The sequence below is a fragment of the Harpia harpyja genome, chromosome 1 (assembly GCF_026419915.1).
Source record: "Harpia harpyja isolate bHarHar1 chromosome 1, bHarHar1 primary haplotype, whole genome shotgun sequence".
Classification (NCBI taxonomy): domain Eukaryota; kingdom Metazoa; phylum Chordata; class Aves; order Accipitriformes; family Accipitridae; genus Harpia; species Harpia harpyja.
Genome location: NC_068940.1, coordinates 76198826 through 76212884, shown reverse-complemented (window position 1 = coordinate 76212884; position 14059 = coordinate 76198826). Strand labels below are relative to the sequence as shown.

The 14059-nt window shown below is 44.3% G+C and overlaps 1 protein-coding gene across 4 annotated transcripts in view; it reads right to left on the bottom strand.

The window, feature by feature from the left end:
• The window catches only part of CRPPA (CDP-L-ribitol pyrophosphorylase A), a 122871-nt gene extending 112200 nt beyond the window's left edge, over positions 1–10671 (bottom strand). For all 4 annotated transcript variants that reach the window (XM_052800904.1, XM_052800924.1, XM_052800914.1 and 1 more), the window contains exons 1-2: positions 10473–10671; positions 2842–3121 (exon numbers count right to left, since the gene is read on the bottom strand). In XM_052800904.1, coding sequence (XP_052656864.1) covers positions 2842–3121; positions 10473–10639 — 447 coding nt within the window. In that variant the 5' untranslated portion in view covers positions 10640–10671. The remainder of the gene's footprint in view (positions 1–2841; positions 3122–10472) is intronic.
• Between the last annotated feature and the right edge of the window lie 3388 nt (positions 10672–14059).

The following is a 14059-nucleotide window of genomic DNA, read 5'->3' as shown; positions in this document are numbered from 1 at the left end:
AGCTTGTGGGTCGAGATAAGGATAGGAGAGATCACTCACCAATTACCGTCACGGGCAAAACAGACTCAGTTTGGGGAAAATTAACTTGATTTATTACAAATCAACTGGAGTAGGGTAATGGGAAATAAAACCAAATCTCAGAATACCTTCCCTCCACCCCTCCCTTCTTCCCGGGCACAACTTCACTCCCGGATTCTCTACCAACCCCCCAGCGGCACAGGGGGATGGGGAATGGGGTTTACGGTCAGTTCATCACACGTTATTTTCTGCCGCTTCATCTTCCTCAGGGGGAGGACTCATCACACTCTTCCCCTGCTCCAGCGTGGGGTCCCACCCACGGGAGACAGTCCTCCACGAACTTCTCCAACGTGGGTCCTTCCCACGGGCTGCAGGTCTTCACGAACTGCTCCAGCATGGGTCCTTTCCACGGTGTGCAGTCCTTCAGGCACAGACTGCTCCAGCGTGGGTCCCCCACGGGGTCACAAGTCCTGCCAGAAAACCTGCTCCATGGGCTCCTCTCTCCACAGATCCGCAGGTCCTGCCAGGAGCCTGCTCCAGCGCGGGGTTCCCACGGGGTCACAGCCTCCTTCGGGAACCCACCTGCTCCGGCGTGGGGTCCTCCACGGGCTGCAGGTGGATATCTGCTCCACCATGGACCTCCATGGACTGCAGGGGGACAGCCTGCCTCACCATGGTCTTCACCACGGGCTGCAGGGGAATCTCTGCTCCGGCGCCTGGAGCATCTCCTCCCCCTCCTTCTTCACTGACCTTGGTGTCCGCAGGGTTGTTTCTCTTACATGTTCTCACTCCTCTCTCCGGCTGCCGAATACCCTCTGTCCCAACTTTTTTCCTTCTTAAGAATGTTATCACAGAGGCGTTACCACTATCGCTGATTGGCTCGGCCTTGGCCGGCGGCGGGTCCGTCTTAGAGCTGGCTGGTATAGGCTTTTCTCGAACACAGGGGAAGCTTCCAGCAGCTTCTTACAGAAGCCACCCCTATAACCCCCCCCGCTACCAAAACCTTGCCACACAAAACCAATACACCTAGCCTCACTGAATTCAGTGGATCTAAGCCAACACGGGAAGCCACCACAGAGCCAATAAATACCATGCACATTTCAGACAGACATTATACAATGGAAAAGACTATGACAAATGTATAAGATCACCTTTTTGAGATCAAATGATACCTCAGTGATCTAGGTAAGAAAATATTTACCAGTCAGAAGTTCAGATGAACTAGAGTACACTGCCTTGAGAAGGTCAGTGGAGATTGCCTTCGTTCCCTACTGTTTTACTGAATATGTCTTACACCCAATTAAAAAGAAAACCAGGAAAAAATATTACATTAAAATCACACAAGTTTCAAAAAAAAGTGAACAAGTTAAAAAACTTAAACACAAAGACAAATGAGATATGATAAACCTTAACATGCAAGACACATAAACACAAATACATTGAGAAAACAGTTATTCTCATTTCAACTCAACATCAGTACAATTAACCCCATTCTTCTACTACTCTCAAAGAATCTCATTTAAAACAGATCTACAAAGCAGATCTATTTTAAAGTCTTTGGCAGACAATCAATTCTGGAAAGCTATTTTGTGCTATATGAGAAAGGTCAAAAACCTTGTTAAAATCCTAACAGAATTTAAGTTTTAATGACTGGAAACTTATGTTCTGTATCACTGAAAACTATAGAGCAGAGTGTTTCTATTTATTGCCATTTTTTATTAAGCCAATCTACAAAAGTACAGCCCTACTAGTAAGAAGCTCAATATATTTAGATTTCTAACACAATATTCTGAGAGACCTTACATAATTTAATTTTCATAATGAATATTTTAACAAGTGGTACATTCCCCTTTTACACTACAAGCTTTCAAAAAAAGGTGGAGGAGCACTAAGGAAATACCACAACTCATTCTTTGGACTCTCTATTCCACTGTCAAAGTTGCAAATTATCTGTCAATTAACTTATGTTTTACCTCATTTCCTGAAAAAGTGGTAGATTTTCCTAGCTTTCTACTACCCAAACAATCTGCTGTCACTAATGACTTCTACCTCAAATCATCTCCTTGAAGTAGAGACACATTCTACAATCTTATTAATGGAGAACTGAAGTACAAGGTAAAGATAGCAAATTGTACAATAATAACTCTACCATTCTACTTGCATAATACAACTTCTACCAACACTTCCCCTTCACATATCACTTACTTTCTCAGAAATCTTTCAGGTTCCTGTGAATATTCCTAGTCCTCAGATGCAGTGATGACCAGGAGGGTCTCCAACCTATTATGGTTGGAGGCTTACTGCTTCCCCTTTTTCCCAGCAGTTTGCAATGCTTATGGATTCTAGAAAAATTTAGATTAATACAGAGATAGCTCTCTTGCCACTTATTCAGGATTTCCATATAAGTTTGAGATGAAAACACATAAAGTTTGCAAGTCAACCAATGCAGTACTCTCTTTAGCTATTATTAGTAATCACCAAATGAACTACTCTAGCGTTAGGCAAGAATTCTGCATGGACAAAAAGGTAAACTATCATTATGTAATCTACCTTTCAACTAACAAATTGCTGAATAATTCAATCTCTTACTGATAGTCTCTATGGCAATAATTACTCCCCATAGCAAATAATGCCTGCGGCATTTAAAAATGTCTCCCTCCCCCATCTGACCTCTCTGCATAACAGGGATTCTGAATCTGTTCCACTTAAAAATCAACATAATACATTAATAAAATTGCTAGGAAAATCCTTATTTATCAATCGTGATTTTACACTGTACAGTATAAAAAACACTTCAGAGTTGCATTGCTGTATAGTACATACCCCATGTTCTTTAGCAGCCATAACCACTTTTGAAAGAATATCTTCTTCAACAAATGGCCTCACAGCATCATGGATAATCACTACTTCTGGTTTCTGGAGCAGATGGTTGGAAAATTCATTCTCTGCAAATACTTTCAGTCCATTGAAAATTGACCGATGACGAGTTATTCCACCTTTTACTATCGTAACTCTTTTGTGGCCATATCTTTCAATGATAGACTTCATTATTTCAATATTTTCAGGAGAGACCACCACAATAATGTCGGCTATCCAACTTATCCTAGAAGAAACAGTACAAAACCAGAGAAAGTAGACATGAATGACTAAATAAAAGTACAGATATATCCATGAAACAAAGAAATTAATATAAAAAGAAATTCAAGCTGGCTAAATAAAGCATTTCTCAATATACTCAAGTCCATGTTTTTGTGTGTGTATTAGCACTCCACCCCTAAAGGGAGAGCTACATGAGAGGATCTCTACCAATACGTGGATGTCGACCAAAGTAACTGGAATTCTGGGAAGGGACTTGCTTCCAACAACCAGTTTGCAGGAGGAAAAGAAAAAAAAAAAAGCGCACCTTCTGATAACCCTTCAAAAAGCCTTAAAACATTTCTTACTCCAGCCTCATTCCTAACTTCAAACACAACTTCTAAATCAATCGGCTACAGTCTGTTATTTTAGCCTTCTCTAAATTCAGTCCCTAATAAATTGGTAAATCCTGGGACCTGGAATACTCCATGTTCTACTGTGCAGTACACTGTGTACAAGTGAGTAAGAGGATCAAGAAAAACTCTGAAACAAAGATCACAATGTAAAACCATAGCTATGCTAGGTAAAATTACCATAATATGAAAAGCATATTTTTAGAGAACTTCAAGCTTTTACTGTTGGTATCAGCCTAGCTCTACAATTGAGGGGTGGTGTGGGGGGAGAATGACCCACAATCCACAAGATTAAAACCAGTCATAAATGAAGTTAGGCTGAAGTCATACTTGTGTCAAAGGACCTAGGAATACAAATTATAGTCACGTGTGGCATACTGTACTTCAAAATAACAGAAATACCATAATTGAAATCCAGCTATTTGAGTGCCTTATTTCCTAAATGCTATCTAGAGAGCATAAAAAAGGATTTAAAATTGTTTTATTTCCTTTCTGTGTCTCCACAGATGACAGGAGGGTTTTTTAGCATGACAGACAAGAAACTCATCAGATGAGCAATGATTACAAAAACAGTTTACTATTTACTATAGTAAAATTACTCATGTGTAGCCTACATATCCAACTAGGAAGGGAGACAGACAAGTATGGTATATTCTCTCAACTAAAACTAGTAAAGCTATTGAATTGAAACCAATTTTGCAGACACAAGACAAAGGTACTAAATACTTCCAGTTGGAAAAACAAGAGTAAGAAATTTACAGTTCAGAAATATGCAGGCTCAAGGTATTGGTTTCTGCAATAACTCATGAGAAGGCATTGCCTAGGAACTATTCTTACTCCAAAAGCAGTCATCTGTGATACAAACCAATCCCCTAGAACTATGTGAAACAACAGAGCATCTTCAACCTTCTGTATGGGTTTTTTGTAATTAATAGAGCTCCATGGAAAATTATTTCAATGAATTTTAAAATAACTATTAAAAATAAAATAAATGGAAGTGCTATTAGCATTCTTCAAAAGAAAAATATTTGTCCTTATGTTCATTATATTATTAACAAAGGCAGAAAATACAGCCAAACCAACATATTCTCAGCATTTTTTTAAGTATTGAAGTTGTTCAAATGTAAAATCTGAAGTCATATGGTTTCAAGTTTCATTTCAACTTGTCACTCACCACAGGTTCATGAAAAGGTTTTCAAATTAGTCCTGGCATAGTCCTACATTTAGCCACAAAACAGCACCTCTGCACGACTTCAACTCACAACTAGGGCAAACTAATTGGATTCATCTCGGTTCTTCTTTTGAATATTGAGAGTCAGTCATTTAAATAAAGCAAAATTTAAGAAGAGCTATTTCACACTAAATAAGAGCTCTGCACTTCTATTTGCAGAAAGACTATAGCCTTACACAGTTCCCAGACAGTGGACAGTCTGCACATTCACTAGTGACTGTGTAAGAAGAGCACTGACATTTCCCATTCTGGAGTCAAAGGAAACAGATTATGAGGCAACTCGGTAGTATACAGCATCTTCGGAGAAGAAGGGAAGAGAACATAAGTACTGGCCAGCCTATGATAAATCTCTGCACAGGCAGGGTGGAATGGCTCAAGGCCTCCAGTGATACAATACACCAAAAAGTGACAGGATGCGGTCACAGCTCCACCCTGTGTCTGGATAAACACATTTATAAACTTGAGTATGTCCTCCTTAAACTCATTCTGGACTAATGTCTATAATTAGAGCTGGGATTGAGAGATGCAAACTATTCATGTAAGAGTATAAAGGTATCCTCTAGACTGTATAGGTACAAGAACAGCTTAGGCTTTGAAGCCTAACATGTCCCACCAAAACTCATGAAAAGTACTAATTCAGTAAAGTATACTACAAATTCTCATGAATGAGAACCATGCACCACACAGGTGCTTACTCTTTTAAAGACCCGCTTACGGAAATGTTTCAAAGTGTTTTAATGAAGTAGAAAGATATCAATATACACTCAATCTGGCAGTAAATGGATCTTTTTTTTTTCCTCCCTCAATTTGTCACCCCCTTTTCTTCAAAAAGATTTCATACTAAAATAACAAGAAGCTCAGGACCTGCTCGAAACAAGTTTAAAAATAGTAAACACCTGTGCCGGTTTTGTCTGTGACAGAGTTAATTTTTTTGATAGTAGCTAGTACAGGGCTATGTTTTGGATTTGTGCTGAAACAGTGTTGATAGCAGGCATGTTTTAGTTACTGCTGAGCAGTGCTTACACAGAGCCAAGGCCTTTTCTGCTTCTCACCTCACTCCACCCCACAGGCAAGGAGGCTGGGGGGGCACAAGAAGATGGGAGGGGACACAGCCAGGACAGCTGACCCCAACTGACCAAAGGGATATCCCAGACCATAGGACATCATGCTCAATATATAAACTGGGGGCAAGAAGTAAGGGGAGTGATGGTGTTTGTCTTCCCAAGGAACCATTACACATGATAGAGCCCTGCTTTCCTGGCGATGGCTGAACACCTGCCTGCCAATGGGAAGCGGTGAATGAATTCCCTGTTTCACTTTGCTTGTGTGCACGGCTTTTGCTTTACTTATTAAACTGTCTTTATCTCAACCCACGAGTTTTCGCACTTTTCCTCTTCTGATTCTCTCCCTCATCCCAGTGGGGGGCCGGGGGGGGATGGGGAGTGAGCGAGCTGCTGTGTGGTGTTTAGTTGCCAGCTAGGGTTAAACCACGACAACACCCTTTCGATTGTATAACTGTAATATTAGATGAAGATAATGCAAGCTTCAGAAAGAATCAGCACAAGGCATGAAAAATACTGTACCCCAATGTGCTTTAACAAGCACTAAATACAGAACTCTAGTGCTTCCATAGAACATAGGCTGTAGTTCAAAAGTGGAAAATCAGGTCTGATCAAATGAAACAAAAGTAACCCCAGTTGTAATCACCCTACAACTGCCTTGGGAAGACCTCAGTATTAGTAGAAGGAAAACAATGAGGCAGAAAAGGACTATATGTTTGTTTCCTGTAGCTGTCCTCATCATTACCTACAGACAGGCAGACCAGCTGCCTAGTAGAAAATAGCATTGTTTTATTAAATTTCAAACAAAAGTACATACATTTATATTAGCTGAGCTAGAACTCAAACTAAAGGAGCTCATTAACTCAGTAACAGATTAAGCTATTAAATAACTTCACAACACGGATGGCAGAGGAAATGAAATAACCCATGAGTTATGCTCTGAGACTGTACCACCTAAATGGCATGCTCAGGTACAAACGTGACTGAGGTTTAACCCCCTATCAGTTCACTTACATAGAAACCAGTGCTGAGCCCAAAATCTGACATAAGGCCTAAATACACTCAGTTTCTTGCAACTCTTACTCAGACTACTAACAATCTATTTAACATATAACCTACTGAAATCAGCAGTTGTACCAGCAAAACAAGGCCAGAACCAGGCAGTCACTGCTGAGATGGCTTCAGTAGTGTAAGACATGATCTTCCACTGCCACAGAAACTCTTCAGAGGTACAAAATAAATCATTATATTACTTTTGCTGATCTTATTATTCAAGCACCAAACGAGAAAAGAACTGTCAAGAACAAAATGCATTTGCAGAATGCAAGCATAACTTCCTTTTGCTCCATAACAGTTTTGTTATGACTTTATTGATATATGAATACATATGTATCTTTTACATTACAAAAGTGGACTCAGGGAGCTTTTAAGTCTGAAAAGTTTCACAGGTACATTAAGAAAGTTTTAAGCATCTCACGTACAGAAGCTATTCATTTTTTTCCTGAAAGATGATGTTCCTTATTAGTCAGACAAGATAACAAAGATACCTTCATAAAGTTAAAACAATTGGATTGTTTGCTATGATTATTTTTAGCTCATAAGCAGTATCAAGAACAAGCTAATGCTAACTGGACAAAAAGAACTACCAGAATGGATACATTTAACAAAACTGTAATTGTGTGACCTGTAGAGGTAGTGAACATGCATCAGTCAATGGGGAAAAACACCTGGCAAATAAACTACACAAGACATTTCCAAAGAGGCGATTCTTTGGAAGCTCCCCCCAGGCCACCTGTTTTAAGAGACTACATTACAGTAAACAAAGTAAACAAAGCTGCCTGAAACCTTTATGGAAAATTTTTATTCTGCCAGTAAACATATTAACTCTGCTTTTCGCTTTCATAACTTCTCACTGTACTTTCAAGAACTGGTGAAATCAACCTTTACCTTGGTCTGTTTTCCTCTCTACAGCTTTAGTAAAATATGTGTGCGCATGTGCACACAGAGCTGAGATTTCTCCATCTCAGAAAAGGAATTGGAAAGGTTCTATTCTAAACAAACATACACAACAAAAATTAAAATTAAGGAAGAACCCTACTAGTTTGCACAGAAGCAAAAAGGAGGAATGCCATTCTAGTTCTGTTGAACTTGATGCAAAAGCCTTGCATAGGTCAACAAAAGCAGAAACAAATTCAATGGGAAAAAACAGACATTTACGTTCTCTAACACACTTTAATATTACCCCCAGGATAGGACCTGACCTTCCTATCTGTGCCACTGTACTGGCAATAAAAACCAATCATTTCTCCTCACCCTATTTTTTTCTCACCTCCTCTTCCTAAGGGCATCATCTTTGATTATTATTGGCAGGCCAACGTTCTACATGCTGTCATCCTATGCAACAGGATGCACTGCTTATTCATTCATGTCTGCTCTTGTCTTGTCTGCCAGTTTTTCCACATCAATATTTAAAATTCTCACTACTTTCAGCTGAACAGTGTAAAAATCTTTCTCCTGATTTTTAAAAAGCACATGCAAAGCAGCTGCAAATTCTTGATTTGCTCATGTATTTCTGTCTATATGTTGCTACATTTTTTCCAGATTAAAAAAAGCTCAAAACCAGCTGCATTAGCTGAGATAACCAGTTCAATATAAGTTATTACAGGTTAATGAGTCAATGATTCATTCAATTAGAGCAGATAAACAATAGACATCAGAAGATAGTATCAAGCTAAACACAGAAAATCTGCCACTTCTGGGTGATAGATTATATGACAAACTGCAGTTCCTCAACATTACATTTTTGCGCGTACATTCGCACAAAAAAGAACAAGGTACCTTCTTTGCGGTTTCAGAGTCAGAAGTGTGGAGATGAAAATGAAAGCCATTCCAAGCTTTAGAGTACATCTGTTCCCAACTCCCCATACACATACATACCAGGCAACACTCCAATTCAGTACAGAGATAGCAGAAAGCTCTGCCTGTGAGAGCACCGGCACCAGTTATTGCACTTCTAAAGTTAAGTGGAAGCACTAGGTTGTTACTCTCACAATCAACTTGGGATCACGTGCCTGGTTGGACTGTACAATTAGAATTCAACCTTCTAATTTTCTGCAGCTTTAGGACATAAATATAATACAGTTGCTCAAATAACTGTTATTTTCCCAGAGCTTACTGCAGCAAAAATGAAAGATTTTTTTTTTTAAATGAATAATGTTTTATTTTCCTATGAATATCATTTCCTCCCCAAACCTCACTCTGTTCTCTTTTCCAGGTCTCCAATACACTGAGGATATTATTCCTCTCTGTAGATTCCCATGACATTTTGGCAGAAATTACAGCTATGACAAGCTTTGGATTGGAGGTTTTGCTTAGTGATGTGTTTAGCTTTGTGACTGGCTGTTGAAAACTAAATAAAGAAAACAAGCAATATTTCTTTCATAAAGTAACAAGTGACCTGAGGGAAGCTTCTCTGGGTGGTAACGGAAAAAGAGTCCCAATTCTGACGTTGTACAAGTTTCCATCAGTTAAGAACTTTGGGAGATGTTGGCAATTCCATTTCTTTTCACTGCCCTCCACTCCTCCCATTTATTCTCTCTAAAATCTAAAGGTTTGCTTTTCTACAAGTTACTGCAAAACATCCAGATCTGATACTCCACTCTTACCTGCAGTGTTTCAAATGACACTAGATACAAGACTTACATTATGTTAACATTTGACAATAATATATTAACTGTCAGTCACATGCCTAGAACTCAACAGTCTTATGAAAAGGAAAAACCTGACTGCTAAGATATCCCATTACTTAAATTCTTTGCTCCAATGTAAACAAAGAAAATTTACGCATGCCACTACGCAAGCTATCAGCTTCTAGCCCAGTAACCATATCTTAAACAAAACCAAGGGGGCATTTAAGCTTCTTGCTGCAGCGGGGCGTTTCACCATGGACTATAACGGTGAAGCCTAATGCAGCGCTGTAGACCACTGAGTCCACCCCGCTATGAAGAGTGGATCCTTGTTCGAGGCCTCTGGACACCATTAAGACCATCTCCGATGGCCATGGCCGACTAGATCTTTCTTTCAGGGCCTCCAGATAGTATTATGACTGTCTCCAACGGCTATGGCGGGTGTGTAGCTCACCAAACTAGCCACTGCAGCTACAGAAACCCTCGAGCTTCGAGGCTGAGGGCCTCGAACAGGTCTCCAGCAGTAATGGAAAGCGACACAGCTTCAAGGCGCCGGCAGCGCTGGGGAAAGAGGAGAGCCGCCGGGGGCGGCGGTGACAGAGCCAGGCTGGGACGGGGGAGAGCTCCCAGCTGCCGCCCGGTACCTCTCCCCAGCCAAGCGTGCCCAGTCACAGCCGAGAGCACCCCCGGTCCGCACCGGGCCTACGAGCTCCCGGCCGCCCTGTCACTTATCGCACGTTGACTGGGCACGGCGGGAAGGAGATCCCACCGAAACGCAGAACCAAACCCTCCGAGGGGCGGCCGCGCCGGGGGGCGCCCAGGGCCTCAGGCGAGGGCGGCGGGCGGCTGCCAGCGGCTTTCTGGGGACTGAGAGCACGGCGAGGGCCGGCAAGGGCCGGCGGCCGGGTCTGAAGCGGCGGGGGGCCAGGGGCGGAGGGGAAGGCCCGCAGGGCGCGGAGGGGGAGCCGAGCGGCGCCTGCCTCGTTACCTCTCCATGGCCCGCACCGTGTAGCTGACGAGCGGCCTCCCTTGCACGGCGCAGAACTGCTTGGGGGTGGCGCCACCCAGGCGCTCCCCGCTCCCGCCCGCCGGCAGCACCGCCGCCACCGGCGTAACAGCGGGCCTGGCGTCGCGGCACCCGGGGCTGGGCTCCATCTGCGCGGGGTGCCGCGCCTGCTCCGCTCCTCGCCCTCAGCAGCAGGAACGCGGCCGGGACGGCGCAACGGCCCGCCCGCCCGCGTGTTTTATTTGCCCGCGACGTCCGCAATCCAAAGAATCCAGCGCCCGCCCCCAGCGGGGACCGGGCCCTACTTCTCGCCCACCCCGCGCTACGCGAGGCCCCGCAGAGGCCTGCGGGCCCAGGCGCGGCTGGGCAGCCCCGCGGCATGCACCTAGACCCCGGAGGGAGGGCCCGCCCGCTCGCCCAGAGCACCCCGGTACGCAGACAGCAAGCAAACAGCAGCTCAAGCAGCATACTGCAGCCATTGGCCCTTTAAATGCCCGGCGCGCGAGTGGTCCCCCACAGCGCATGCGCGGCCGAGGCGGCCTGCTCCCACCTGCGGCGAGCCGGGGTGGGTGGTGCCGGCCGCGGGGAGTGCGCGCGGCTCAGGAGCCGTCAGGCGGGGCGGCCGCGCGGGGCGGGGCGGGGCGGGGCGGCGGGAGGCGGGAGGCCGGCGGGAGGCGGGAGGCCGGCGGGCGGCCCGAGGCCGGCGGGCGGCCCGCAGGCTGTGGCGACGCCGCGGGGCGCCGGCCCGCCCGGTCTCGTTCCCCCCTCCCCCGCAGGGAAAGGCGGGGGAGCCGCTGCCTCTGCGTGGCCCGTGTCGGGCTCCGCTGATAGGGGCGGGATGCCCTGTGCGCCCGTGAGGAAATGGATAGCTCCAATTCATTGGAGCCGGGGGGAAGGCGGACCGACCTGCCGCCCTGCGCCTTCGTGCGAGCCTCGGCCGTGACTGGGCTGCTTCTCCGCGGGCTGGCTGGGGGCGCCTGCCAAAGTCTGGTGTGCGTTGCCCTTAATCCCAGGAGGGGGAGGTCGAAATAGCAGCAGTCAATTCTCTGGGAGAGGCTGGGATGTTCCGGCTCGTCTTACGGTGTTACTGTGGGCAGTAGCTGAGACGGGTTGATTGGAAAACTCCCAGGGCTGATACCCATTAGGTGGCAGAGGAGGCTTGCTAAGCGTGACATCGGGGCACACATTTGTAATGGGCAAAACAGGCCTCAGGTTGGTATGCCTGGCTTCTCTGTACATCTTAGGCTGTAACTTGAGTGTATTTAAACACTGTTGCTATGCTCTGTCCTCATCTGAAAGTTTTGGACATCTCGCTGTAAAGGTAGCCTTGCAAATTTGAAGGAACTCTTGTGAGCTTGTTGCTGCTTATCGGGGAGCAGTGAGGGCCAGCCACCCCAAAAGGGAGGGGGAGCCTGGAGCAGAGCATAGTATCAAGGCAGGCGAGAACAGTAGCCTCACCAACAAGGAGCCAGGATGCTAAGCATGAGTGACGGTCAGGATCGGACCTTCAGGGTCAGGCATAGTTCGGAGATCACCCAGCAAGGTCTCAGGTGGCAGGTCGCAGGGCAAGCTGGGAAGCCGAGCCAGTGGGTGTGGGTCAAGGTCGGGGAGGCACCAGACCAGGTGCAGACATAGGGGGCCAACAATAAAGACTCTGCTTAAAAGTATCTCTCAAGGGAAAAGGAGGAAAGGAGGGTTAGGCCCTTGCTTCTAGCTTTCTTCATAACAGCTCTTATTAGTGGAAGAGCTGCCTTTGGACTTGGCAAGCTAAACTCCTTAACTCAGCCAGCTAAACTGCTTGAAGGTGGGTGCACCCAGGGCCCTAACGCTGTCCTCTTTGACATTATTTTTAGGAAAAAATCAGTGTCTTATATGCAGGGTGTCCTAAAATGACCAGAGGCTTTAGAGTCTGTAGGAATTTTTGATCTATTCTTTATATCTTTGAGAAGCTAACTTATTTACAGCTTTTCACGTTTCTTTTAGTTGTGTTAAGAGGAACCTAAGTAGAACACATATGGAGACTTTTTTGAGGAGTAGTTCTGACTGAAAAAGCAGCATGGAAGGAAGTTTGTTTTGTCCCAGCTGGGCTGCTTTGTCAGTGCTAGCTGTGGACTGGGGTAAAATGATCATGAGTAGGAGTCATACAACAGGAGTGAAGTGATTCCTGCGAGCAAAGGCAGGGTTCACAGATATCCGTGATACGTGCAATAGCAGGAAAGTGCTGGAAAATTGGACAGTACAGTGGAGAACAAAGGCATTTTACATGCAGAGGTGTGTTGACAGTTAAAGCAATGAACAGAAATTACATCAGCTCATATCATGCAGTGAAATATGAGAGGGACTGATGGCAAACAAAGGAAAACCTTTTAAATGAAGATATACAGATATGCCTTCTAGATAGTGATGTCTCCAAAAGCTTCTGTAAGGAACAAATGTATTATCATGGGCATTGAAGGAAATGGGTGTGTGAAGGAGAGGAAAGAAGAGGAGTTATACAGATGGCTAAAAAACTTCTGGAATTGAGACCCTTTTCACCAGTGAAAGCATTAGCTAGAAGTTGAACTGCCTTCCTCCCGACAAGTGTTGGTCTCATTGTCTTCAAGACTCTATCATGTGGGATTTTTTTTTAGAAAATCCATTGCCTCAGAAACTGTATTTACCTGATTCTTTACCTTTGTAGTGGGTCTTATATTTTCTTGTCTTGGAAAGTATTTCTCTACACCTAATTCCTGCTGATGACATATATTCGTCTGTTGTCTCTTTTCAGGACTTCCAAGTTTTCCCTGACTCATCCCTTCTGTGCAGATTGCCATCCATTCAGCATCACTTCTCTGTTATCAGATGCCCAAAATGAATTTTTCTTCTTAAGGTAGGCACCTCCAGCATCCACAATCATCTTGGATCGCATAAGTGACATTATTCTGACTTTTTCTTGCAGCAGTTAATTCATGGCAGGTTGTTCTGCAACATTCCCACTTTTTTTCAGTGTAACAGACATTCTGAATTCCTGACTCAGGTCTTTATACTTCCATTCATAAAGAGCACAGACATTAATCTAGTCAGCTGTAGCTAATTTTCCAGACTTTTTTCTTGTTTGCATTATTATAAGGAGCAAAATAAGGTCTTTTTACTTCCTAGGGCTCCTCGCACTGTACATTGGTTCTGAGGGGTAGGTAAGTAGGATGTTCCCAAACACAAACACAACTTTCAGAACTATTTTCACCCTCCTTCTTGACATTGTTTTTACACTTAGAATCATAGAATCGTTTAGGTTGGAAAAGACCTTTAAGATCATCGACTCCAACCATCAACACAACACCACCATGCCCACTAAACCATGTCCTGAAATGCCACATCTATGTGTTTTTTTAACACCTCTAGGGAAGGTGACTCCACCACTTCCCTGGGCAGCCTGTTCCAATGCCTGACAACCCTTTCAGTAAAGAAATTTTTTCTAATATCCAATCTAAACCTCCCCTGGTGCAACTTGAGGCCATTTCCTCTCGTCCTATCCCTAGTTACTTGATAGAAGAGACCAGTACCCACCTCACTGCAACCTCCTTTCAGGT